Here is a 26,440-nt window from a genome sequence, read left to right on the forward strand (position 1 = left end):
AGGTGAACAGGAAGTAAAACAGGAAGATGAAGTTGCTTGTGGTTTTCTTATGTCTTCACTAACCTTGGTCGCTGCTTTGCTTTTAAAGAAACAGGGTTATGACGGAACATGCTTACAGCTGCTCGCTTCCCGTCAAAGCTCAAAATTATTTTATACGTCATTTAGAATCCAAGACAATTACAAAACGTTGATGTCCTTATTGGGGTTGTTGAATTTCATCCATAATTGACTAATGTATTTAGTGACAGTTAAAGTGGCCCCTCAGCACCCATCTCTCTCTTACTTTTTTATTTATTGAATTAATGTGAATAAGAAGGACAGAATTAAAAACATCTAAATCATTTTTTACTTCTGTTCTGTTTTGAATACACTACCGAGATACAGTTTCAGCACAAATCAAAAGTGTGAATGTTCTGGGGGAACTAGTTTGTGCTGTGTTGTCATAGTGTCTAGTTGTGTGATAACTGGACCGAAGGGTCATTGCAGAAATAGCACCTCCCGTAGCCATGCAGTCATTTCCTCATTTCAGTGTTCCTGATGTAGTCTCTGTGCTGGTTGTAGCTTCAGCCATTCGACCACATCCAGGGATGTTATACAGGAGATTCACAGGGAGCCATAGCTTGTCGCTGAGATGGAAAAGTTGGTTGGAGGTAGGCTAACAGAACAGAAAGCTCTGCTTTCCCAGTCAGATTACGGAGAGAGAGACTGTCACAATATCATGTGTTAAAAGTGACCGGTGTTCCTTTCGTGGCTGAAGTGTTATTCCGCTGAAGTCATTGCCTGTTACGTTATATTTCACGAGGACATCTTTTTGTTTAAATCGCTGGTTTAGATGTCACAAGTGATTCATTCTTCCATTGTGTTCGCTTGTAGCCAAAGGGAATGTGCTGAGAATCGTCCTTTGCTTCCTGTGTTTTACTAATAAGTGGAACTGTTTTTGTTTTGCTTTTGTTTTTTTCTAGCTACTGTGAAAAATACTTTATTAAGTTTCAAGTTCATTCATAGATGTTTTTTCAGTGTGTTTCACCACTGGTTAAACAGCTGTTGCTGCAGAAACTGAGAACAAATGACACATAAGTGTTGTAATGGCTATAAACACGTAGGCTTGCTGTCATCCAGTCTGTCTTATGGCATCCCGACTCGTCTGAACCAAACCAGCTCCAGTGTGTCAGAGCTTTGTGGTGCCCTCAAACCAAGAGGCCCAGGGCTGGTCATTAAAAGGAGCTGGAAACTCCATTTTCCCATTTCCTTTGGGTTTGGGTGGAGGCTCTGTGATGTAAATCCAAGAGAACAAGAGCTCTGTTCTTCTCGGCATCACTTCATGGGATTGTGATTCAGCTCAGTGTACAGATATGACCAACAGCCGAGGATGACCTTGTCCAACGATGCCAAGGCAGCAGAAAGACTGCCCTGTTGTAGAAAAGGTCAAAGGTTTGATTCCCAGACAGCGTGTCTCCGACAGTAGTCATGCATCCGGCAGGAGCGTCTCATACAATGGTTTGAATATAAGCTGAGAAAAACATGTAATTTGGTTATTAATATGGTAATATGTTTACTGTTTGTGCTGTTTACCAACGTCTCCAACGTTATAAACATCTACAAGTTATCCTGTAAAATGTATCAAATATGTCAGTGTTAGAGAGAAAATCCCAGACAAACATGGAAAAATGTCCTGAAACAAAACATGCAACATTTAAAACAGTCCCTTAATGAGACAGTTTGTTGTCAGCATAAATAATGCATCACTTAATACGCAGAGCCCCCCTGCTGTGTAGTACATCAAAGTAATAATGTTGCTCTGCTGGATTCAGATTGGAATTTAACATAAGCAACTAGTCCAATGCTGAGACATTTTCTTGATGCCTAGTAAATTAGTCTAATCTTAATTACAGTGTTATTTTTATCTAAACTTCTAATTGGCTGGAGAAAAAAAAGTTTAAGTAATTATTGAGGTAAAGTTCATCGTGGGTACGTGTTCTTAACCGGGATGATTCTGTGTTTGCAGGAGAAGGAGCGAGATAAGAGGGAGAAAGACAAAGAAGGCAAAGAGAAGGACAAGAAGACAGTGAACGGTCACCTGTTCACTGCAGTCGGCTCGGGCCACGCGGCCCAGTGTTCCCAGTGCAGCAAAGCTATCACCAGCAAAGAGGCGTTCCATTGCACACGTAAGAACCTTTGTTTGGTTTTGTTTTTTGTATTCTCCTTTGTTGTTAACTCCTGTTGTTTCATGTCTGTTTAAAACCCATTAAATCCTGTGATCCTTTATTTATAGTATTCACTTCATCATAAATTCATTTCTAATCTGAAAACAAATTTAAATTCTCTGCACTGTTACAAACACAATGAGGAGAAACAGAAGAAGACAGGGGAGAAGAAAACCTCCTCAGTGAACTTACTGTACATCATTAGGCATGAATAATGCTGCAGGGGAGGTCATATCAACTCACTGTGGAGGCTCAGTCAGTACATTTGGACCATGCACTTATTGCTTATTGCTCACCTATTTATATTTGTATATAGCCTACCAGTCAAAAGTTAAACTTACAGATAAATGAAATGATTATTTTGTTTGCTAGTTAATCATCTACTTACAAATTCCACAAACTCTCTGTCTGTCTGTGGCTCATATTTCTCGTGAACTGTTCATCTTATCGGTTTCACACTTAACATGTGTATTTTTAATGGCCCCAAAAAATTTGGGATCTATTTAGTGAGATTTGGACATGGAATATATGCTAAATATTAATAAACCTTGAACAGGCAAACCGGGGCGGCTGGGAGTCATCAACACAAGTCATAAGCTGCTTTTAGATATGCACAGGACTCTATACTTCCTCCGTATTTTCTCCGCATGAGGTGAATGTGTGAACGCAAATGTCCAAGTGAGACGTTCGGCAGTTTCTGTGGACTTTATCCTCCTGACCTCATAGAATAATGTCTGTAGAAATATAGGAGAAGTCGATGTGAGAACATAGCAGGGGATCCCCTGCTGGATTCAACTGGATTTGATGCTGTTGTGAAAGCGTCTGTGCATATACGATTCTCCGGATTTTACCCATACGTCATGTCTGAAAACGGCTATATTGTCGATCATGACAACAGCGCGTCCACAATAACAACTACTGATTCTCCAGTTTAGGGTTCAGTGTACTGAGTCGAGCATCACTCAACTTTGAATGAACAGTTTTTTGTGCAGCAGTCAAGTTTCTGTGGACTGATTCCCGCAGCAGGTCTTAACTTGCTGCGGCTCGGTTACTGCAGGTCACTTTTACAGTTTCAGAAAGAAAGCTGTAACCAGCATCACCGCAGGCCAAGTAAACAGCCCATTCCATACAGGAAGGTTTAGAACAGGCACTGCTCTAGAAATTGAAAATCTAAATTGCCTGTTAGAAAACACTTATTATGCACATTCATTTATATTAAAAGAGTACCTCTCAATACACATTGTATGGCTTGTATACTAACTACTGTCTTTAAACGGCTCATTCTAGTCTGCATCACCCCCATGATCAGTATGAAGTAGTGAAAGTCCCTAAAGGCACACTTCTAATGTCCCAGTCAGGCTTTCGTAACAGACAGAAAAACATCTTTTGCATTGTTCTCCACTGGTGCAGGAGCAGCAGCAGCTCTGAAGAGGATGTAGTTTATTGCACAAGATTTTGGCGCAACCCCCGAGACAGCCTGAAAAGGAGAAACTAGTTCTGCAGTAGACAGCAGCAACACAGCGACCCTCTCGGCGGTCCCAATCTGCATCTGATACTTCAGACAGATACAGCTCTCGTTGTGTTCAGGCGTTCTGACTCGGATTGTTGGAGCCACAGACATGTCGGAGGGTGTTTTCTGGAGGCTTGTGCTTGCAGATGTCTGGCTGGTGTCCATTCAGCAGACAAGTACAGTGATCCTTTGTCTCAGATTAGCTGGAATTAGTTGGACATGTGCAACACACAGGAAAATGCCGCAAGAAAGACAATTTAAGACAAAACACTGCAGGAATATGTATATATAGGAAGATATGTAGATACAATACATAATTTACTAGGTAGATACTTTTATCCAAATCTTTATTTTTTTTTTTCACTGTAACATGAGGTCATAGTTTCAAGTTATGGGGGAAATGAAAATGGAAATTTTGACCCTGCCAGTATCACTGCCTTTTTATACTTTTCTCACCCTCACCCTCACTGTGAGCTGTGATGATGTAATCCCAAGAGCGGAAATGCACTATACATTTTAACATGACTATGTATTTAGTGAGTTTGTGGGTTTTACTTGTGCAACGTGTGTGTTTAAAAAAAACGTCTCTCTCTTTACAGAAAGCAGAGATAGTCCTCTTGCTTTCACTTCCTGATCTGGTGCTTCGGTTGTTCAGTTGTATGAACAATCAACAGTTTTCTGCTTTTACAGCCCCAGTCTAAAAGCAGTAACTTCTAATGGAAAACAGACGACTAAACGGGATCAGATTACAGAGCAGATCTTATTTTAGTGCTCTTGCATGATGACCCTTGTTCCAAAATGGTGATTTGGGAATGTTTACATAATTGAAACGTTCCCATGCAATTCAGTTTTTATGCTCATGTGTCATTCCACCGCCTCATCTCATTTTTTCCCCCCCTTCGTCCATGCAAAGTATTACCTCTCGATTGCATCACACGCGCTGCTCCAGTCTGGCTTTCATTAGTGGGCTGGTGGAGTTTCCTGGCCGCCTATGAAACCCAGTCAGAATTTCTAGCCCCCACCTTTCCACAAAACCCTCAGCACCCCCCACCCCCGGCAGCCGGCTGGCTTGTATTCATCATGCGTTCTGTTGCTTTTCTTTCCAGACTGTAATGCTTCCGTCCACAAGGGCTGCAGGGACAGCCTGCCTGTTTGTGCCAAGGTGAAGATGAAGGTAAATGTCCCCTCACACTTACTCCACCACCGACTCTATAGTGTTCTGTTGTCTTGCCGCCAATGTTGATTTGAGCTCATCATTTTTGCTTTTATGCTGTTTCTCTGGCCAGTTGCCCAAGCAGCAGTTTTCTGTCCCAGATTCAAGCTCCTTTTCTACAGTCACCATGAGGAACAAATGTGAGTGTCAACGCAAAGTAGGATTCCATATGTAGTCATCATGTTCTGTAACCATTCACAGAGTAATTGTCATTTTTTAACAGTCATTTGAGCCAAATTTAGCAAAAAGTATAGTTTCTGTACATAAAACTCAATTAGCTAAACAAAATTCTTATTAAAAGTTGTTATATTGGAGATGCATGATTGAACTCTGTTGTGAAATTCAACTGTAGCAAATACACAATAAACAGGCAGTATAAGGGCTCCCTCAAGGATCCTTTAAGGATGACTGGAGGTTTGTTGCTAACTGCACTGTGTGTCTGTCTCTGGTCCAGCTGGCGGGCCAAGGGAGCGCCCCTGGTCGGCCATCTTGTCCCCTGAAGATCACTCGTCTCTGATTATCCCATCGTCTCGGAGAACCACCAGCATCATGAATTTCCACAGCAACAACCTGTCCAAGAGTTTGTCCATAAGCAACATCGCTGGGTGAGCTGGCATATGTGTGTCTTTGTGTGTCTATATATATTTAAGTGCATCTAAATAAAGTGGGATGAGGAGACTCTGAGGTTCCTATTTCCAATTAAATGAAATGAAGTTCATTTCAATTGCTTCAGCTTTTGGTGTTAGTTTGCTTTATTTTTATTTGACCACTGCATCCACAGTGTGCCATGTTTTTTACGCATCTTAATGTGTCTCTGTGGTCATGACTGGTTATGAAACAACACTGTTAATTAAAAACATTTTGTCATTATTATTTCCCCACTCAGTCCGGTGTTTGATGAGATGCCCATTAAAGGTCTGCGGTATCTCTCTCAGTCCACTGACTCCCTCAACAGAACCAACCAGGTCACAGAGTCCATGGAATCACTCACTGATGAAGGTCAGTACACACACACACACATGTGCACCCTCAATCAGAAAGAGTCAACTTTTTTATTTTTTTATCTGAAATCAGTGTAATTCAGTGTCAGAATAATTGGGGGAAAAACTGTAACCTAACATTTTAGGCTTATAACGGCGCTTGCAAAAAGTTTAAGTGAAAGGTAATGTAAAATGAATGTGTCAGAAGCTGTTTAATGCATTTGATATGATCCACTAAATACAAAATGAGCTTTATATTACAACAGTCTAAGTGCAATGTGTGTTGTTGGCTTAGGGACGGAGATGATGGATGGGCAGCTATTGGGGGAGTTTGAGGCCGAGGCAAAGGAGCTAGAAGCTGATTCGTGGAGTTTGGGCGTGGACCAGCAGTACATGCAGCTGCTGGACAAAGAGCTGGTGAAGAGACAAGATGTCATCTACGGTACAGTTCACTACACAACACTGATGAAACAAAACGTGGAAAAAAGGAACATTTGATAAGGTTATACAGTAAAGTTGCCCACATGTTTCTATATCAAGCTTAGCTTTCAATTAAATAATTGTGGCAAATACATTTGATTGAAATGATTCTGAGTGGCTCATTCCTGGCGAAATAAAACAAGCAGTAACATCTTGTCACGGATATAATTAAACTCTTTATAGTTTTCTGACAAAGAAAGAGGCAGATACATACTGCACATCTGTGGAAGCATTTAAAACGGCATTTTATGTCATTGTGTGACTAAGTCTCATATCCTGGTATGTTCTCCAGAGCTGATGCAGACGGAGATGCATCACATCCGGACGTTGCGCATTATGTCAGAAGTGTACAGTAAAGGCCTTCAGAAGGAGGCGCAGCTGGAGCTCCAGACAGTGGAGAAGCTGTTCCCTGCTCTAGACGAACTCCTGGAGCTCCACACGCAGCACCTCCTGCGCCTCCTGGAGAGGAAGAGAGAGTGTCAGCTAGAAGGTGGAAGCTTGGATGGAGGATTCATCATCAACAGGATAGGAGACATCCTGGTCAGCCAGGTCAGAGAAGGGATGGAGTGGGTGGATCGGGATCTTGTGCATGCGTGTGCGCGTGCGCGTGCGTGTGCGTGCGTGTGCGTGTGTGTGCGTGTGCGTGTGTGTGGGCGTGGGCGTGCGTGCGTGTGTGCATGTGCAACTGTGTTTGTATTACCCTCTTGGGACCTTTCCAGTTTAGTAGTATACCAAGTTCTCGTAGTCCTTACGATTGCTTCATATATGTCTGTGTTTTTTATAAAAAATTCTTTAGGTATTCAATATTGCAAAAACTTTCTTTATATTTCTCCTAGTATATTGTTAAAGTTTTTAAAACAAAACAATTCAGTTCAAATCAGATAATGTGAGCCCTAATCCACAGAGTTTCAGCTTTCTACCTTAGCGTTTACTTGTGGTGTTAATGTTGCATATTAAAGTTTCTCATTTTCTGCTCTAGTTCTCTGGCTCCAGCGGGGATAGTATGAGGAGGATTTACGGAAGATTCTGCAGTCGCCACAACGAAGCAGTCAACTTGTACAAGGACCTGCTGACCAAAGACAAACGCTTCAAAGCCTTCATTAAAGTAAGGCCTCCATCTCAGACCTTGATGTGTTTATCATACATTTATTGTAGAGTAGTGTTACCATTTGGAGTAGAAGACAGGAATGTCTGCACACTAGTTGATGCTCAGATAAACGTATTCATTTTATCCACCGAAACGTTACCTACCTGGGAGGTAAAATAAATAAGGTTATGGGAGCATCAACTGGTGTATGGACATTCTGGTCTCTAGATATTAGTCACTTCTGTCCAGCATGTATAGTTTATCACATTTTATTTTGCATGCTTTTGTATACTTACTGTCTGGAGAAGTGTCATCTCATGCATGCATTGTTCTGCTTTTGAGTGACAGGTCTAACATCTGTTATCTAAAATATGTTTTAATGCTAACCCTCCTATCTCTGTCTTACTTTTTATAATTTGTTTGCATACACAGTACATTTCATTCAATCCATGTTTGTAATATAAACACTTGTATAAACATTTGTATAAAAGCCATATTTCCCGACTATAGAGGCCTAAGTTTTTCTAGCCTTGTGTCATTGCCACATCCATAATCACAGTAATCACCTTCTTAATATTTGATTATATTTCTACAGAAAATATGTTTTTATGTTTTCTCATTGGTTATTTGAAACCTTGTCTCATTTTGAGCCACCTGTTGTGTGGGCATGATTTGCTAAGGGACCTTTTGTTGGTTCTTCCAGAAAAAGATGAGCAGCAGCATCGTGCGGAGGCTTGGTATCCCAGAATGCATCCTGCTTGTGACCCAGAGGATAACAAAGTACCCGGTGTTGATTCAGAGAATGCTACAGCACACTAGAGGTGAGCTCCACAACAGTGTTGTCTCAGTGTTCACCCATGATTTTACTGTGTGCACATGAAGGATGAAGTTGGCTTAAAGGTTCAGTGTGTAGGATTTAGTGACATCTAGTGGTGAAGCTGCATGTTGCAGCTGAACACCCCTCACCTCACCCTCCCCTTCCAAACATGAAAGAGAACCTGTGGTAGCCTTCAGTTGTCATAACAACTCAAAAGATGTTACTCAGGATTGGATGGACCCAATAGTTTTCTTTTTTGACTTTTTCAAGATGTAAGAGGATAAAAAATTCATCCTGATGAATTGACTCCATTTGATCTCCTGCTAATTTTCGAACCAAATAGAATAATAAAACACATTAGACTCAGTGTGCAGTTTTCTGTGCCTTTCTGTGTACGATTTGTATTTGATGGCGGATGTACAGACTTGGTGTGCAAAGACACAGGTACAGTCAGTGCAGAACTTGATGCAATACCTGCTTGTCACAAACCTATAGTTTGACTTACCCACTTTATTAAGGTAGAGAAATAGGAAGAAAAGTAGATGAGTGAAAAGTACTGTATGGCACTCTTTCCACTTGAATGCAGAATAAATGAGGTCATAGATTTAAAGGCAGTAAAGTATCATATTCTGTCATATTCTTTAAGAGAGTTTCTGGTCTTTAAATTGAAACCCTCTGCTTGTGAGCTGCATTAATTATGCTCTCATCTAAAGGATTTTTCCATAAACCAGTGACAGAGAATAAGACAGAATAAGTCCAATTAATGCATTAGGATCTAGAAAATGTTGCAGCTTTATAGATCATTAGAGTAACACGTTGATTTGCAGATCAAAGCACATCTAAACACTTAAGAAGGTGTTTGAGCCGTTAAAGTCGTAATGCTGCGATGCAACTCCGAAGTGTCACTTGTTTTAGGAAACAAATATTTCACACCATATTTATATCTGATTTAAAGCAGCTCTCGTCAGTTGGCCTCCCACTGTGTACATTCTCTCTAATCCTTCCCCAAAGCCTGTTTATAGTTCCATGTGGGATGAGGGAGCTCTGACTTAATCCCTAAGGTGCTTCAAGAAGAATCTCTCTTGCCAACTCTAATATATTCTATACTCTATATTCTATTTTTTCTATAAAACACGGTACAGTTAGTGCTGTAGAGGACTGAAGTACAGCAGCCTCAAGGGGAAAATATTTTTCTTTGGGAGGAAATGTTACATGTAGAGTCCAAAACTCAAACATAGATGGTAAGTATAAGTAAAGACATAATGACTCTGCAGCTGATTTGTTCATGAAACAAGTAAATACTTTTACATAGGACTGGGCGATAAAATTATATCAACAATTTGATATATATATATATATATATATATATATTTTCATTTATAGCATTGCAACAAAAGTCCAATATAAATCGATATATTGCTTATTCATTGTACACAGTGAGGAGATAAAATACATAATTGATCTACCACCAAAAAAGAAAAGTTTAAAACCCCAAACCTTTACTCAGTCTGTAAAATTGAACAGAAATAATAATGCAACATTTATCGTGACACAGGAAGTGATACCTAACGAGAACTGACATGTACAGAAATTTAAACTACACTGACAAAACATTAAAATTATTAATTTCACCTATTACACTTGTTTATTATTCACTTATTTATCTTCTCTTTAGCTTGTCAGAAAAAGCAGCCAGAGCCAAGTTAGCTTAGCTTCGCACTAGGGCTGCATGATCAATTATTAAAATCTCAATCTTGATTCACACCTATATCATCAATCAAATTCAATCAATTTTTTATATTCATTGTTATTCGTATAGCCCATATTCACAAGTTACAATTTGTCTCATAGGGCAAAACAAGGTGTGACATCCTCTGTCCCTCAACAAGAGTAAGAAAAAACTACCCAAACAAACCCTATTAACAGGGGAAAAAACCTAGAAACCTCAGAGAGAGCCACAGGTGAGGGCTCCCTCTCCCAGGAGGGACAGAAGTGCAACAGATGCTGTGTGTATATGCAACCCAATTTCTTACTGACCATAAGTCGTTTGTGCTGAGCTAAGTTAACAACCTGCTGGTGGTATTGCACTTAAACTGCACAGAAAAAGCAAATAAATATATATTTAACAAAATGTTGGTTTACATTCTGGATTCTGGAAACCATACGTTCTCTATCATTCCCTTACTTCAGGCACTGGGTCCCCATTTAGCCATTCATCTCCATAATAAAATATGCAGCACTTGAAATTTTTCGGGGGGGAGACTGTTAGGAGAAAAGCCAGTAGAGAAGTGGCCACACTCTGACGGACAAGTTCAGTTCAGCACAGCTCTGTCATACTGATCAGCAACAGAAACAATAGGTCAGGTCAGGACTTTCCAAAATAAATCAAATAAAATGTTCTGTTAATCTAGTGTGCCATGTTACTCTCAGACCATATCCCACCTCAAAATATCCATATTGCATAAACTGCTTTTAGTAATATAGGTAATCATCAGCATGCATTGTTAAATGCATTATACTCTACATCTTAAATTCCCATTAATTGTATGTTGAAAGGAGCTTTTCAGGAAAGTGGGAAGTCAGTGTTGAACACTTGGAGGAGATGTTTTCAGAATATTTATATTATATTTAAGCAGAAGAGCAGAAACTGTTGAGTCAGAGAGACCGCCGGCAGCGTTGCATACAAATGATTTGGACTGACATTTAAGATAACTGTGTATATTTTTGAGATGCAATAATCTTAACGTTAACGGAAACTTCACAGCGAACTCTTGCCCCTTTGTCAAGGAGGAGGAATGTGGGCGAGCCAAACAAATATTCAGAAATCTGGTGACCTCAAGTGCAACGTTGGCACAGCTCAATCTCCACTGAGTTTTATTTTGGTTTGTGCTGCAAAATATACAGGTGTGAGAAACAGATCAGAATGAAAAAGGCAAAAGTCACATGGAAGAAGGTTAGACGACTTAATACAGATGTGTGTGTCTAACTCCATCATCTGAAACCAGAAAATGTTTTCATCTCTCTCTGTGAGCGAGTTGAAAAGCAGACACAGTTAAATGCCAAATGGGTACCAAAGTTTCACTGCACCTTCTGCTGTGCATAAACTAGACCCATCTGGATCTAGTGTGTTAGTCTACAGACATTAAATTACAAAATGGATTTTACCAGCATTTCAGCCAGTGCTTGATTTGAACTTGTATAAAAATAAACCTTCAAAGTCTTAATTTTTCTCATAAAACAAGTGAATCAAATTGATGGTGAGCTTTGATTTTTATCCCATTGGTAATGAGGTATGGTGTTAAGTGTTTAACGGTATAGTTGTAATGTAACCTGAGGCTACACCGCTGCCACTCTAACTTCTCTCTTCAACACAGAGGGTGAGGAAGAGTACGAGGACCTGACGGATGCTGTGCGCATGGTGAAGGAGGTGATCGCAGCGGTGGACAGCAAGGTGAACGAGCACGAGAAAAGGCGGCGTCTGAAGGATTTCCATGGTCGCATGGACAGCAAATCCATCATGATGACGAAGAGCGGTCAGATCTTCGCGAGGGAGGATCTGCTGAGGAGGAGGCTGATCCACGACGGAGTTCTGCAGCTGAAGAACAGCCAGGGAAGGTTAAAGGGTGAGGATGCTTCAGTAGTTTTCAGACATCAACTCCGGAGAATGTCCCCACAATTGGGTCCGGGAATTTCTCCGGAGTTTATGTTTCACATATGAACAACGTAGCAGGGGATTCTCTGCTAAGACGCCTTCACAGCAGTGCAGAAATCTCTGGAGCGTTCAGGTGAGGGATGATGCAGTAGATAGAGGCTGGATCATGTAATGTATTAATCCTGCTGCAGAGATCCCATGTTTTTGTTAAAAGCACATTGACACCGACATCGGCGTGTATAACCAAAAGCAGTCTTGACATCTTCGTCTGTGTCTTTTACGAGTTTGGTATTCTTTTCCGTTTAGTTTTTTTCCTTTTTGCATCTCTCGCGTGTTAAAAGCGTCATCAACACACCCACTCACTTGCGGTGAATCCTGTGGAGGATTTCCCGCTGTTTTATCACATGGGCTCATGCAGACATTATCCAAAGTTTTTACAAGGGGGCTGGAGAAACTCTGGGGAAACTTCTGAGCCTCTCACTCGGACATTTGTCCCTCAGTGCATGTCTGTAAGCAGCTTTACTGTATGTCCGACTGACTCTTTGTCTTTGTAAGTAAGTAAAATATGGAAATATGTCATTTTATTTAAATCGATTTTTCTCCCAATGATTCTCCAGATGTTCACGCTCTACTCCTGTCAGACTTCTTTGTCTTCCTCCAAGAAAAAGACCAAAAATATGTCTTCGCCATGCTGGTAAGATCTGTCATCATATCTCTCTCTCTCTCTCTCTCTCTCTCTCTCTCTCTCTCTCTGGCATAATAATCACATCCATCATTAAAAAAAGGCTCTGCCTGTTGACATTGAAAAAGAGGAAAACATGTGTTTCTAAATAGATGGCAGCCACGTGACCCTGAGTGAGTTTTGGGGAGGGGTCAGCTTCACTTCTGAGGTTTACCAACAGACGTCACAGCACCCAGACAGGAGATATGATATGTTTCTGTGAGTCTGTGGTCAATAATATGAAGCTTCAGGAGTCTGAATAAGCCAAATCAGAGGCATCATCCAAGGTTGTGGCTTTTTTAGTGTGAATTCCATCTTGCCACAGACAGTTTCTTTGCTGAGCTGAAGTGGAAAGATAGTCTCACAAAAAGAGTTTTGTACTGAAAAAGGCTCTAACTTGAACTTCGAACTTTAAGACTACATCTCTGCACAGATATTTATTTCTTTAAACCTCAGACGAGAGATATCAGGGAAAATGTGGGGATGTGGTTACGTTTTCCGAGTATTACAGAACAGACATGAAACAGCGGTTTGTGGTGTTACTGCACTAAAACGTGCTTCAGATGACAGATGCTATAAGACAGCTGAATCTAATGTTGGTGATAACCAGAACCTTATTCTGTCTTCTTTACCCTTTATTCTACATCTTTTTCATTCTATAAACCCTCCTTTTTTCTGACTGACCTTCCTTCTGTCTGTCTATCTTTCTGTCTTCACTGCACTTGTTTCTGTCTTGCTATCCTTTTTCTCCTCCACTAATTATCACTTTCCTCCTCTCCCCCTTCTCTTCTCTCCCAACCCCTCATCCCGCCTTCACCATCCTCTCCCCTCCGTCGCCATTTGTCTTCCCTCCCCCTTTCTTCCTTGACCCTCCCACTGTCATCTTTTCTTGTTCCAATCCCTCCCCATCCTTCTCCACCTTCCTCTCCCTGCAGGACCAGCGCTCCACGGTCATCTCCCTCCAGAAGCTGATCATCAGGGAGGTCGCTAACGAAGAGCGCGGCCTGTTCCTCATCACGACGGGCATCGAGAAGCCTGAGATGATGGAGGTCCTGGCCAGCTCGAAAGAAGAACGCAACACCTGGATGCAGCTGATCCAGGACGCCATGCAGTCCATGTAAGTAGAGTATATTTAGAGTGTATTATATGAAAACATCTTGAGGTTAAATATGCACATACTTGAATGTTTTATGTATTGAGTATTTTTTTATCTAAATTTTATAATCCAAATGTAGACACTGACCTGACCCACCCCATTCACTCTAACCCATAATCACGATTGCGAAACAAATTTCATAGTGCTTTACATTTATGTTTGGCCTTTTAGAGTTCACCAGCAGTACATTTGTGGTGTAACCCAGGAGTTAGACCGGGCCCGGGTCTCTAGATAGTAATATACGGTAAGCTGCAGGAGAGCACTGTGCTGTCAGGAGGATTAGCACTACTCTACCTGGGGATGGGGTGTACTCAGGGACAGTCTAATGCTGGATTGGCTTCAAGGGCAGCTCTCTATAAGCAGAGGATTATTCCACTACAGCCAGCGGGAAGGAGAGAGATTTAATACTCTGTCCCTCTCGCTCCCTGTCTGACTTCCATCAAAATATAAAACTGAGATCAGGCTATTGGCAGGAATGAGAGATTAAAAAAAAAAGTTTTCCACCGATAGACGGACGGGCTTTTCCACCAAACACATAATATCTATCACATTTTTGGAACTCTCAGGTTTTTCTAATGTGTTGTCCTGTGATATCAATGATGGACATAATGATTGATCATCGATTGGCCTCAAGCTAGTAATTATATAATTAGACTTGCTTAGTCTCTAAAATTTGAAAAATGCATTTTTGCCTTACAAACTTTAATTAATTATCAAATACCTGAGGCATTGATATTTATGATACTATGAATACGATTGACTTATTTGTTCATGTATTTATAGCCTAACTGATATCAGCAATTGTTATAGATGTTTTAATAGCTAGGTATAGATAAAGACTTTTAGATGTATGCAGACCTCGTTTCAGTGTTGTTTAAGGATCTAATATTATATAATACTAACATAACATGTTTTATTTTCTCGGTTTGACAGGGACAGAGATGAGGATGAAGGGATTCCCAGTGAGACAGAAGATGACAAGAGACAACTAGAGACTAAAGCCAAGGAGATGAGAGGTGAGAGAATGAAAACTGGGATGAATTTGCCTCCTAATGTCACAAAACATTTTTCTCACCATCCTCCTCTCTTTTCCTGCCCACCTGTCTCTGCTGGTTAGATCTGCTGAGGCAGAAAGACACAGAGATCATGTCCCTGTTGGAAGAGAAGGTGCGGCTCTTCAGGGGCATGTGGGAGGGATTGACTCCAGCCACAGACGCTTGCCAGCAGGTCAAGCTTTTCTTCAGATCAGCCTGCAGCCTGGAGCCCCCCAGGGGGGCGTCTATCATGAAGGATGCCCTGCAGGAAGGTAAGAGAGAAAGAGAGTTTTTATCATATACCTGTATGGGCTCTAGATGCATTGTTCTTCTAGTGTTCTCAGCACTGAGGTAGAATGAACCCCAATGAATAGAGAAAAGAGTGGCAGTGCTTTATCTCAATTTCCCATATATTTTATGGTAAATAGTAATGGTAATAATGATTAATAAAAATCATCAATGAATGAAAACACAATAAGTGGCAATGATCAAAAAACATGCATATCATGTTAGTGTGTTCATATATGACTGGATATTACTCCAAGATAGAGTGCAATTTGGATCGTAAGTCACGGGCAAAATCAGCAAACCTTTTTTGAATGCCAGCAGCCATCTGTCCCTTTCACCTCACATGGTCTTTCCTCAAGGCTTTAAAGGGCTGTCTGGGAGCTATCGAATATCATTCATTAACATTGATTGGTAAATTAACAGTAACTTAGCAACAAACATAACACCACTCTGTAGTTTTTCAAGCAAATTCGCTTCCCTTAACATTTCTGCCGAAAGGTCGCAATGCAATTGTGAAACATTTCCTCTACTATTTGTTTTTGGGTCTGCATGAAAGTTCCATCTGGACCAACCTGTAGAGGGCCAGATGACCACTAGCTAGGTTAAATAAAAAATGGTTACTAGCTAAAAAATGTTCACCTTTTTTGCATTATTTGGAAAGTAATCTGTGTGGGAGTTGGATCTCAACAGAGTCGGAGGGAGCAGAAGCTTGAGGAAGATGATGTTTGTGTTTTGGGATGATTTAAAGAGAGCGTGTAGAAAACATATAAGAAGCCAGAGTGTGTTTAAGGATTTCATTACAGCTCTGCTTGGTGCTTTGGCAGCCCCTGTTCATCAAATGTGTATGAGAAGAAAGCAGCGTGAGCTGAGAAGTGAACTGAGAGAGATACTTTATTTTGTGACAAAGAGAGAATGAAGTGTGGGGAAAAGAAGCTGGCTGCATTCTCTGCATATGAAATTGACTTTAAATTTATATAAGCGGGTCTTGAAAAGTAAAACTTTTGCAAAAATACCGTTATAACGAGTATTTCAAGCCTGAGAGTGTCAGAAGTATCCTTAAAACATTTGATCAGGTTGAATCATGAAGAAACTTATCCCACTAGTTTCAGGACAGTTTGACTTTTTCACCTAATGAAATGGACTTTTTTTGTGTCCTCATCATTGATGAAAAGATGCAGAAAACACTAGTGTCGTAAATCATTTGCAGTGCAGTGCTGTGTAATCATAAATCAAACATCTCCTGGCATATTAGACGTACCAAGAGCTAACTTGTGTTCTGTGCATTTGCATTTTAAATAATATTCACTCACTAAAGCTGGGCTCAGAACACAGGAGTTCCAGGAAGATTTAACCCTGATTCTGTCCCACCGAGAGTCACAGGAGAATTTCTTTGGGAATCTTAGTCAGTGCTGATGTTCGGCCCAGATTATTTGGCAGTGTGAGGGGTTATATGGCCGTTCATCAGCCTCCTGAGCTGCCCACAGAATCACTGGGGCGGCTTTGAAAATGATCTTACATGTTTGATATTTAGGATTGAAAATGGCGATGATCACGTCAATACTGCCACAACAGCCAGTGAGAGAGACAGAGATCGGAAAACATTCTGAGGCTAACAACTGCTAGCATCTTACTGCTGTATGTTAAAGCTATAATAACTGATCTCACTACAGAAATAGATAACTCGTGCTGACCTCGCCTTCCCGATCGTTTTCTCATCCACACTAGTTTAGCCTTCTGCCTGTGTTTATTAACATTGGGGCAAGTTTTCACTTCACGCCAACTCTCCATTTTGAAATCTGCTTTCCCTTGAGGTCACATGACTGATCTTAAAAATATCCTGTGTGTGATTCACCATTTTTTTTCTAATCTTGTATGGACATGATTAAGATTGTAGAGAAGAATATCAGATTCTCCTTATTTTGGTGTTGGAACCTGATTAAAAAAATTCCTGTCGTCGGAGTCTAGCCTGAAATTCAACAAACTCTTGTAGGTGCCATCTGAGAGAGTTGAATTACGGTAAATCATGTTGGGCTGGTTGAGAAAGTGCACACAAATGCATCTCTTTCACTGATTTCTAAATAATGCTGCAGGAAAAGAAAGTTTGCAGGTTTGGCAACTGTGACATTTTGTCTGCAGCTCTAATGCAGGAAAGATTTATGAACAAAAAGTTGTGAAATGGTTTTCAGCAGAAGGTTTAGCTACAGTATTACAGAATGTATTTTTCGCCTCCTCCCTCTTAAGCCTAGGGCAGTAATTGTCCTTATTTGATATGTGAATTGGCAGGAGTAATGTCATTTCTTCTGCTTTTTGTCCTTATTGAGTTTGACTGTGGATTCACATCCACCATCAACAGCTTTGTTTCTCCTTATTTTCACTGGGGAATTCAGAGTCCTGCACGCTACATATGGATACTGCATATGTATATCGAGAGTATATATTATCTCTGAAGGAAAAGATGTTTAAACTTGTAGTAAAAGAGCTCTCTGGTTCAAACAGATTGCAAATAGTTGCTTAGCAACTGGAGCCTATGCCAGGTTGAGTGCCTGGTGGGATTCATGAGTGCAGAGCTGAAGTGTAACACAGTTAGCCAGGATAATTCACTTACTGACCTGCACATTGTGTGGGTGTGTGTGTGTGTGTGTGTGTGTGTGTGTGACAGTGGAGACGTTACAGGCACTGGTGAACGGCAGCCTGGGCGGAGCGATGGCCAGTGTCCAGGAAGGAGGAGGGGTGGGGCCGGTGTGTCTGCCGCGTCGCGCCGAGACTTTCGGAGGCTTCGACAGTCACCAGATGCACAGCAGCAAGAGTAAGTCTGCTGCTGCTGAACGCCTTTTGATGTTGTGTTTAACAAATGTGCTGTGAACCCTGTAACAGTCCCTGTAACAGTCAACTCACCTGCTGATCCAGACAACTGTACAGGCTCAATGACTTCACTGCAAATGTGCGCTGACACTGCTGGAAGTCCTCCACGGGTAGAAAAGTTAAATATTTCAGTTTTTCTCCTCAAAGGGGTTCTTAGCAGTCAAGTAACAGGATCCACTACGGCTGGCACTTCCCACAAAACCCCTGTTAAGTGCAGTTAGATAAAACATTTTAGACAGAGCCTTGGACAGTAGAGCAGAAGTTTCCAAAGGGGCTCATAGCCTGGGGCGATACCTCTGAACTGTGGCTCACAAACTCTGAGTGGGACTCTACTGACAGTGTGGCAGATATTGAGCTGTATGATGTCCACACTTTTGCATCAGTACACAACAATATATAGCTTTTCTACCAGTGAAACACTACATTTTACGCATTATTTTGTTTAAGGAGCAGAGATGTTAACAAATGACAATCACTGAATATGATTATATAAATGAGATGATATTAAAAGCAAAAACTCCAATGAACTGCATTAGTAATTGTATTAAAGGAGGATTTAGCAGTGGTGAAGAGATTTGTGTGAGCATGGAGGGAGGGTAATGAAAAGGCAAAGGAAAAACTAAATGTGTATAATAGTATTATAGTAAATAAATGAATATAAGAACAGGCTAAGCATCATTTATAGAAGGGATGTAACATTTAACATTACAAACAGGGCATAAATGTAGGTCAGCAGTTCTTCATGATGCATTATTTACAAAAATAAAGAATTAGAGCGTAGCCCGGGCCCTTCTGTCCGAGCCAAAGAGGAAACTAACAGAGCCCAACACAAACCCGTTCGTCAGTCTGTTCTTTGTGTCTGAACTCGACCCGAGCCTGATGTTTTTCCAGGTTACAGGCACATGCAGTGTAGAAAATCAAGTAGGTAACCCATTCAGTATTACTTAACCAAGAATCCACACTCTACAGACAACCACTTGGTACAATAATGAACGAGCAGATCTTAATCTTCAGAGAAAGATGACATCAGTTGGTTGATTGTCACCACATCCATTGCCGCGGACTGCATAGGTTCATATATAAGTAAACTGTCTGTCTCCTGATAGCCTGCCCAACGCATCTGTGAGTCGGATGAGCCTTCCACTCTGCAGTAGAGACACTGAATGTTGAATGTAGAGTGAAGACATTTTACATAAGCAGGATCATTTTTAACTTCCAAATGGTTTTTCAGCACCGAAAGAAACTGGCTGTGAATGAAGAGCATATACTATCAGAAATATGAATAAGATGAAGGAGCCAACTTTAATTATCTGTATCATATCTGTTTTACATATAAGCACATATTCACTATTGTCAGCTTGCACAAAATACGTATAAATATTACACTTAAACAATAAAAAATTGTATCTGAAATTCAGGTGTGATTTTTAGCTTTTCCTTATGATGAGATTATCCGTATCCTTTGCGGAGTTGGTTGACATGGGTGTGATCAGCTAGAGAATACCGTTCATATACCTCTTTATTCATTTATATGCTTCTTTTTATAACTCTCTCTCTTTTTAATTACACTTTCTTAAAAAAATGTCCTCCTCAAAAATACTATTTTCTTTCTTTAGTTTCCAGCTCTAATCTACCAGCCTCTGGTATTCTCTTTTCCACTTATATAGAACCATATAGAAACACTTTTGACAATGGTCTGTGTTCATTGTTCAGAATTTGTTGTACATCTGCAGTCGCGATTGTGTTGAACACCTATTTATCTACTCAGTGCGGAACAAAATGACCACCTATTGACCATATTCTTTATATAATCATCTCATCAATTGTTCGTGTCATATATTCACATGGTTTCAGTATGTGAGATGATTATTTGTTTATTCCACGTCTGTTCTCATATTCTCTTGCAGTAAACCTGCCTCTGAATGTGGATTCTTTTCTGCCTGCCTCATCTTTTCTCCTGTGGTTTCCCTTTATGTCAGGTGGAGACAGAGACGAGGGCGAGGATACGGCGGGAGATCTGCGCAGGACGGAGTCTGACAGCGTTTTAAAGAAGGTCAGTTTCTCACCGCCTAATTATTCTTGACTCTGAAGCCGCTACACCCCCACGCCTCAATGAAAACTTGAGGCTGCGTGTGGGGGTGCATTTGTCCTACATTATTAACAATAAATTAAGATGAATTAAGCTGCTTGTCTTCTTTCAGTGAATTAGCCTCTTGACTTATCCTGCCAGGTCCCGTTGCTAATGGCGACCATCAGTTGTGTAAAAATTCAATAGTGAATGGAAATGAATGGGCCACCTTTAGCTGCTGCCACTGTCTGGACGCCTGTCTTTGTTGCCATTTATCCTGCGTATATCCAGCTGCTGGACTGCACATGATTGTTTTCTGAATGTTTTAGTAGAACCAAGCGGCCGCAGTGCGCTGCCTAACAAATGCACTTTTCTTGTCTCTGAGCTCACACATCAGGACATTCGTTGTTATACCAGTGAGAGAAGCTTGATCTCATCCTGGTCTAAAGAGTTAAAGAGCACTACAAGAAGGGAGTGTGTGCAGAAGTCAGAATCATCTTTAAAAATACAATGCAGAGCTAATTTAAGCATTTTTCTATAATATCTACATACTTAACAGTTTTCTTTGTACATGAAAAATAAACAAATTATGGATTCAGCATATTGTAACGCAACAGCTGCAGCACTGCTGTGTAACTGTATCAGCTGTTCATCATCATAGCCAGATACAGATAACATTTTACAGCACACCCACATGTGCAGTTATAATCACATTCCGATTCATACTGTACAGTATGCATCCTCACACACACTCATGGATGTGCATTACTGTGTTCTGGCTGTACTCAGTGTGTGTTTGTGTTTATGTGCAGGGAGGAAATGCCAACCTGCTGCTGCTGCTGAAGAGGAACAGTGAGGTAACACTGACTTCCTGCCCCTCTAATTCAATCAGAGCTTCTATTTACATGGTAACTGTCAAAACTCTGTAGCAAAAACATTGTTTGCAGCATCGATAAATGCATTAGCTGAATAGGACGCTATAACAGCAGTGGTTGTAGTTGCAGTAATATAGATGTTCCAATCAATAGCAGTATATTCAAAATGCAAGGAGAGACACACACTAGTGAGTGAAAGAGAAGTTCTCATGTGAGAGAGAGAACTGAATAATTGCATCTCACAACTGCAGCTGAAACTATGACGTCCGACTGTCTATGTAGATGGTAAAAATGTCATGGACGGCCAATAGCGCTGCACACAATACAATGCACAATGCAGCAATGGTGCAAAACATGAAGAGATCTCTTATGTTATTATGAGACATGTACAAATAGTTTTGGTTCATTATGAAACTGTGGTGGAACAAAATAGAATGTGGTGGGCCGCCACAGTCTAGATAATTCATGAGAAACACTGAAGGATGGTTTAGATCATGTTCAATTCTGTAACCAGTTAAAGAAAAAAAAAAACATAACGTGAAAAAGGTTGCACTCAATCGTATGTATCTTAACTGTTAAAATAAATCACATTTTGTAAAAGTTGTGGGAAGAAATCCACAAAATCAATCACTTTTTCATTCATTGTAATTTAACACAAAACAAAAGAAAGGTCAAGGAAAAATCCAATAAACAAGACGCTAAAGGGTTTAATTTTGAAATATTAACCTGCAATAGTGGATTTACACAATTTGATAATTATTTTCTCTTAGATTCCTTATATAGAACCCAATGATGTATTTCTGTGTGGTACCAGAACACATTGTGCAGATGGGCTGGTTAATAAATGTTTGTCTGTGCAGTTCCAAATAAACATTCATTGGAGAATTTTGGGTCCTGGTAAACACTGGCAGCAGCTGAACACTCGGCGGCCTGGTCTCTTTGTCGTTGTTTGAATGGAGAAAAGGTCACTCATCATTTTAAACTGAAGTTGGTTTAGTGCTGGATTAGTCTTGCACTATGAAATTCACATTACATGAAATCCACTGTTATTACTGATTAAATGAAAAAGTCGATGTTTTAAATGAAGTGCAGCTACCAGCAGAGTCGAGGGCAGCAGTAGGCAAAGCAACATTAAAACAGTTTCCTCCTTATACAGCTGAACAGCATTTTTCTGTTACGTAAAAAGAAAAAGAAAAAAAATGTTTTGAGGTTCTGTGATACTCAGTGTCTCTGTTTTCCAACAGCAGGTCCTTCACAGTGTCTCCAATCTGCATCTGCTGCTCAGCGCTCTGCAGGTAAGATGTAACCAATGTGCTCCACATCACACGTGAAATGATGCAACTCTGTGAAGCCTTTAGCTCTCTGTGTGAATTTGAAAACTGAACTATATGTGGACCCTCAGAGTCTGCAATGCTCACACTATGGTGCATACAGAGAAAATGTGAATGTCTCTAATACTTCGCCAAACACCAGGCTATAGCAGGAGTGGTGTGTCTGACTCTAATCTCTGTCGGTTGTGACTCTGGTCCCGTTGATTCCAGGCGGTGGTGGTCCAGCAGGACAGCTTCATAGAGGACCAGCGGCAGGCCCTGAGCGAGCGCTCCTCCTCCTGCACGTCTTTGTCGCGGGCATCCTCGCGGCCCAGCTCCCTGATTGAGCAGGAGAAGCAGCGCAGCCTGGAGAAGCAGCGGCAGGAGGTGGCGTCCCTTCAGAGACAGCAGGCAGCTCATGCTGAGGAGAAGAGGAGGAGGGAGAAGGAGTGGGACATCAGAGAACAGCAGCTGAATGAAAAAGAGGTGCTGGTGCACATACAGGTAACCAAACATCACTTTCTGCTTGTCCTGTGTGTTGTCATGTATGTGTGTTGTCATGTATGTGTGTTTCTAAGCAGCTGTAATTAACTCCAAGGAGGTTATGTTCACCCCTGTCCACTTGTTTGTTGGTTGGTTTGATTACCATTAAACTTTGGTCCGGATCAGGGATCAGGAATTCTTTAAGACATTGTGAGATTGGGTGTTTTTAGACATTATCACTTATTCCCCAGGGAATAATTCATGGATCTTGATTAAAAATCAGGTATGCTTAGGGAACTAAGGGAGTATGGAGCTGTGGAGGTATCTGCTCTACTCTGTGCAATTCTAGTTGGTTTATTTATAGTTTTTTGGTTTATTTGTTTGTTTATTTGTTAGTGGCATTATGCAACTACAAAACCAATTTCCACCAGACCTGGTGGAGCAATGGATCCTGGAAAGAACCCACAACATCTGTGCAGAAGCATGATTTATGTTTTTTCAATTTCTTTGACTTTTGTTTTATGACAAATAAATCATTAAGGTTCCATTTTCTATTTTCTTTTATAATACAACATGAGAACTAGACAATCATGTGTAGGATTATTTGGCCTTGGTGGAGGAATGTACCATTCTAGCTCTTAATGTGACCCCTGGCATTTTTTTTATTTTACAGTAATTTACCTTTTATTGTATTTACCTCTTAAAGGCCATTGGAGCGTCGTGTCAGGAACTCTGCAGTTTGCTTTAGTGAATCTTAGAAGAGTCTTGTTATTGTCTAAATAACAATGACGTATGGGCCACCTATACATTACTGCAGTATCTTTCCCATTCAGGCTCATAGCAGAAGCATTGTGCTGTGTTTTACATTTGCCTTGACTGTTTTCATGTCAGAGTTTCAATTTGCCAAACTCCTACTGCAAAGAGCCAAACTGACTTGATAAATGCTTACCGATCAACACAAAACGCTGATAATAGCAACTTGTAGCAAAATGTTGACAGTAAACAAAGGTGTCAGCTTCACATTGTTACCGATCACTGTGATTTTAATGATTAAACTTGCAAGTTGTGAAAAGTAAGTTCAGGATCTCGTTAAAAACAAAACAAAAAAAAACATTGTATTTTCATAGAACAGAAAATGTTGTGACGGATGCGGTACAGACACAATTATTTTCTGCATTTAACAATGTTGGATTCATTATAGAGTAATGCCCATTTCAGAGTTGATCAATATTTATGATAATGCATCATGTTCAGGAAACGAAATTAAAGTTTGCAAACTGCATCATTTCAAATACTGACTTCTGCAGAAATGTCAGATTGATGTTACAAGTGCAGTGCAATTCCTGGTGTCCCTGTTGTTGTGATCAACGTCTCACCCGTCACTGGTTGCCTGTTTATTCAAAGTTTATTAAAATAAAAGAATCACATGTTGAAATCGCACCAAATTCAGCTCTGCACTCATTTCATCACCAAACTGATTCACACATGAATGATGTGTTAACTCCAACTGTCATATTTAAATATAGAAAGAAACCACACTCACAGGTAGATGTTACACTATTCGTTATATTTATATATAGAGATTACATAATTTACATCATTAACATATAAACTACGGGTGGGGGGTTGGAGGTCAGGAGTATAGGAAAGGGGGAGGAGTGAGAGGGGGCATGTGGAAGGAGGGAGGAGTGGCGAGTGGGTGGGGTAAGAAAGGGGGAAGGAAAAAGGGTGAGAGGTTCCAGGACAAACGTCCACTCATTCCTCTCTTCATTGGAGAGGGATTTGTCTCCTGGTTCAGGAGTTTATCTTCGTCCTCCAGCTGCTCCACCTTTCTCCTCCACTTCCTCTCAACCTTCTCCAGCTCGTTCTCCATCTCACTGAGCTTGTCCAGGCAGGTGAGGTACGATTTGGTGGAAGTTTGTCTTTCCCTGACTTCTTTCTTTATCAGCTCCTCCTTATGTCGGACCTCCTCCTGGAGGTTCATCCGTTCACTTTTTAGTTTGTGAACGTGCTCCTTTAGAGCCTCATTTCCAGTTTTGACAGTCTCCACCTTTCCGCTGCTCATTCCCTCCGTAGGAGTCGTCCCCAGCCGCAGTCTCGTCTCCAGCCTCTCACAGTCTGCCTGACTCTGATTCAGCTCCTTCTCTTGGAGCATGAGCACGGCCAAGCAATCAATGTAGGCGTTGGTGCGAGTGCGCCTTCACTTTTGATGAGCTTGTTCTTGGTTTTGATCTCATCCTCAAGCCTCCTCTGTATCATCTTGACCACAGCTACCTGCTCCTTCAGAGCCTGTTTTTTTCCTAATCGACCTCCTCTTCGCTGCTCCAGCTTTTTTCAAGCTGAGCCGGCTTCTGTTGCAGACTTGCCTCCAGACTCTCACACTTGGCCTGACACTCGACCAAGCAGTCCATGTAGGCTTTGCTGCGAGCCTGACGTTTCTTGGTCTCTTTTTGTAAGAGATCGTCCTTCTCTTTTAGCTGGTCCTGGGGCTGCTCAACTTGTTCCCTCAGAGACGCCTTTCCTTCTTTTAGAGCCTTCATTTCAAGGACGGCTCTAATGAGTTTTGCTCTAAATCTCTTCTCAATGTCTAGTTTCTCCATGGTAGACAAGAAAGAGCAGATCTACTTCTTTATGAAGGTTTGAGGAAACTCGTTCTCATGTGAAAACAGATTAAATAAATAATAATAATAATAATTATTATTATTAACTGGTGCTGCTATTGTTATTAACATCAATATATCTATAAATATCACTCTTGTTATTGTCATTATTCCAGCCAGTCTGACAGAGCGTTGGTTTGACAGTTACACTTCTGCTCCTGGCCTCTCTTTTTTAACTGCTTGAATTTCGTCGAAGTAAGGAATGACTTGCAGTTTGCTTAGATGGGTACTTCTCTTTTAACCTGCTATCACGGTTTGTGGAGATAAAAAGCTGAAGTTGTTGCTCTTATACGCTGCAGCACCAAACAGTCAAATAATTGGCTTGGATTCAGAAAAACTCCAAGAGAAGGCAGGGACCGGGCAGAGAAACTGAAGTGGGATGATCTGCTATTAAACAGTTGAAGATCTGCTGTGATACTTCAGATTTCAAGGAAGATGAATGTAAACCACAGGAGGCTATGACTAAACACTGCAGCTTATGGGCTTTTTAGCAGTTTGAAAACTGAACGCATGACTCATTATTTTTTGTCTTTTTTCCCTCAAGGGAAGTTTTTTTTGTGGAACTGATATTAGTAATGTTGTGTTTGCTATTGTGTGTCTTCCTTTTTCTTCCTGAGAATGTAAAATGATTTCGTCTGGAGGGACAGGTCACTTCTCGGGGCCCTTAAAGGGATAGTTTCGGGGGGAATCAGTGTTGCCGCCAAATCCAGCAGTATGGAGGCCTTTTATGTTTTTTGTCTGTTATTACGTTTGAAGAATTGGTCACCATTTACTTCAATTGTATTGGACTTGTCTGCAACGCTGTTTACCCCTGAAACTCCAAAAGTGTTTTGTAGACTCAAACACTTCACCCTCCATCGGTGGTGGTGGTAAAGGCGATAACACTAGTTGATACTTATATTAACTTTAAGAACTGATTATTGCAGAGGCCATTTTTCAGATTTATCAGACTTATCCTAATCAACAGAAACAATGATAGACTACCTTCCTTTTCAGTCTGAACCATGCTGTGTCCTGCATAATTTAAATAGATCTATCAA

General features: G+C 40.8%; 1 protein-coding gene across 9 annotated transcripts in view; it reads left to right on the plus strand.

The window, feature by feature from the left end:
- Window positions 1-26,440, plus strand: part of LOC118105787 (A-kinase anchor protein 13) — a 111,356-nt gene that overhangs the window by 78,263 nt on the left and 6,653 nt on the right. For 4 of the 9 annotated variants that reach the window (XM_035153622.2, XM_035153659.2, XM_035153669.2 and 1 more), the window contains 19 exons: window positions 2,006-2,165; window positions 4,821-4,888; window positions 5,001-5,067; window positions 5,382-5,532; window positions 5,814-5,926; window positions 6,203-6,349; window positions 6,680-6,936; window positions 7,367-7,492; window positions 8,178-8,295; window positions 11,666-11,914; window positions 12,561-12,637; window positions 13,600-13,781; window positions 14,754-14,836; window positions 14,938-15,126; window positions 17,802-17,948; window positions 19,984-20,057; window positions 20,885-20,980; window positions 22,192-22,242; window positions 22,489-22,761. In XM_035153622.2, coding sequence (XP_035009513.2) covers window positions 2,006-2,165; window positions 4,821-4,888; window positions 5,001-5,067; window positions 5,382-5,532; window positions 5,814-5,926; window positions 6,203-6,349; window positions 6,680-6,936; window positions 7,367-7,492; window positions 8,178-8,295; window positions 11,666-11,914; window positions 12,561-12,637; window positions 13,600-13,781; window positions 14,754-14,836; window positions 14,938-15,126; window positions 17,802-17,948; window positions 19,984-20,057; window positions 20,885-20,980; window positions 22,192-22,242; window positions 22,489-22,761 — 2,628 coding nt within the window. The remainder of the gene's footprint in view (window positions 1-2,005; window positions 2,166-4,820; window positions 4,889-5,000; window positions 5,068-5,381; window positions 5,533-5,813; window positions 5,927-6,202; window positions 6,350-6,679; window positions 6,937-7,366; window positions 7,493-8,177; window positions 8,296-11,665; window positions 11,915-12,560; window positions 12,638-13,599; window positions 13,782-14,753; window positions 14,837-14,937; window positions 15,127-17,801; window positions 17,949-19,983; window positions 20,058-20,884; window positions 20,981-22,191; window positions 22,243-22,488; window positions 22,762-26,440) is intronic. The other 5 variants (XM_035153642.2, XM_047339539.1, XM_035153690.2 and 2 more) reach the window with 3 other exon arrangements.

Source organism: Hippoglossus stenolepis, chromosome 1 (assembly GCF_022539355.2).
Source record: "Hippoglossus stenolepis isolate QCI-W04-F060 chromosome 1, HSTE1.2, whole genome shotgun sequence".
NCBI lineage: Eukaryota > Metazoa > Chordata > Actinopteri > Pleuronectiformes > Pleuronectidae > Hippoglossus > Hippoglossus stenolepis.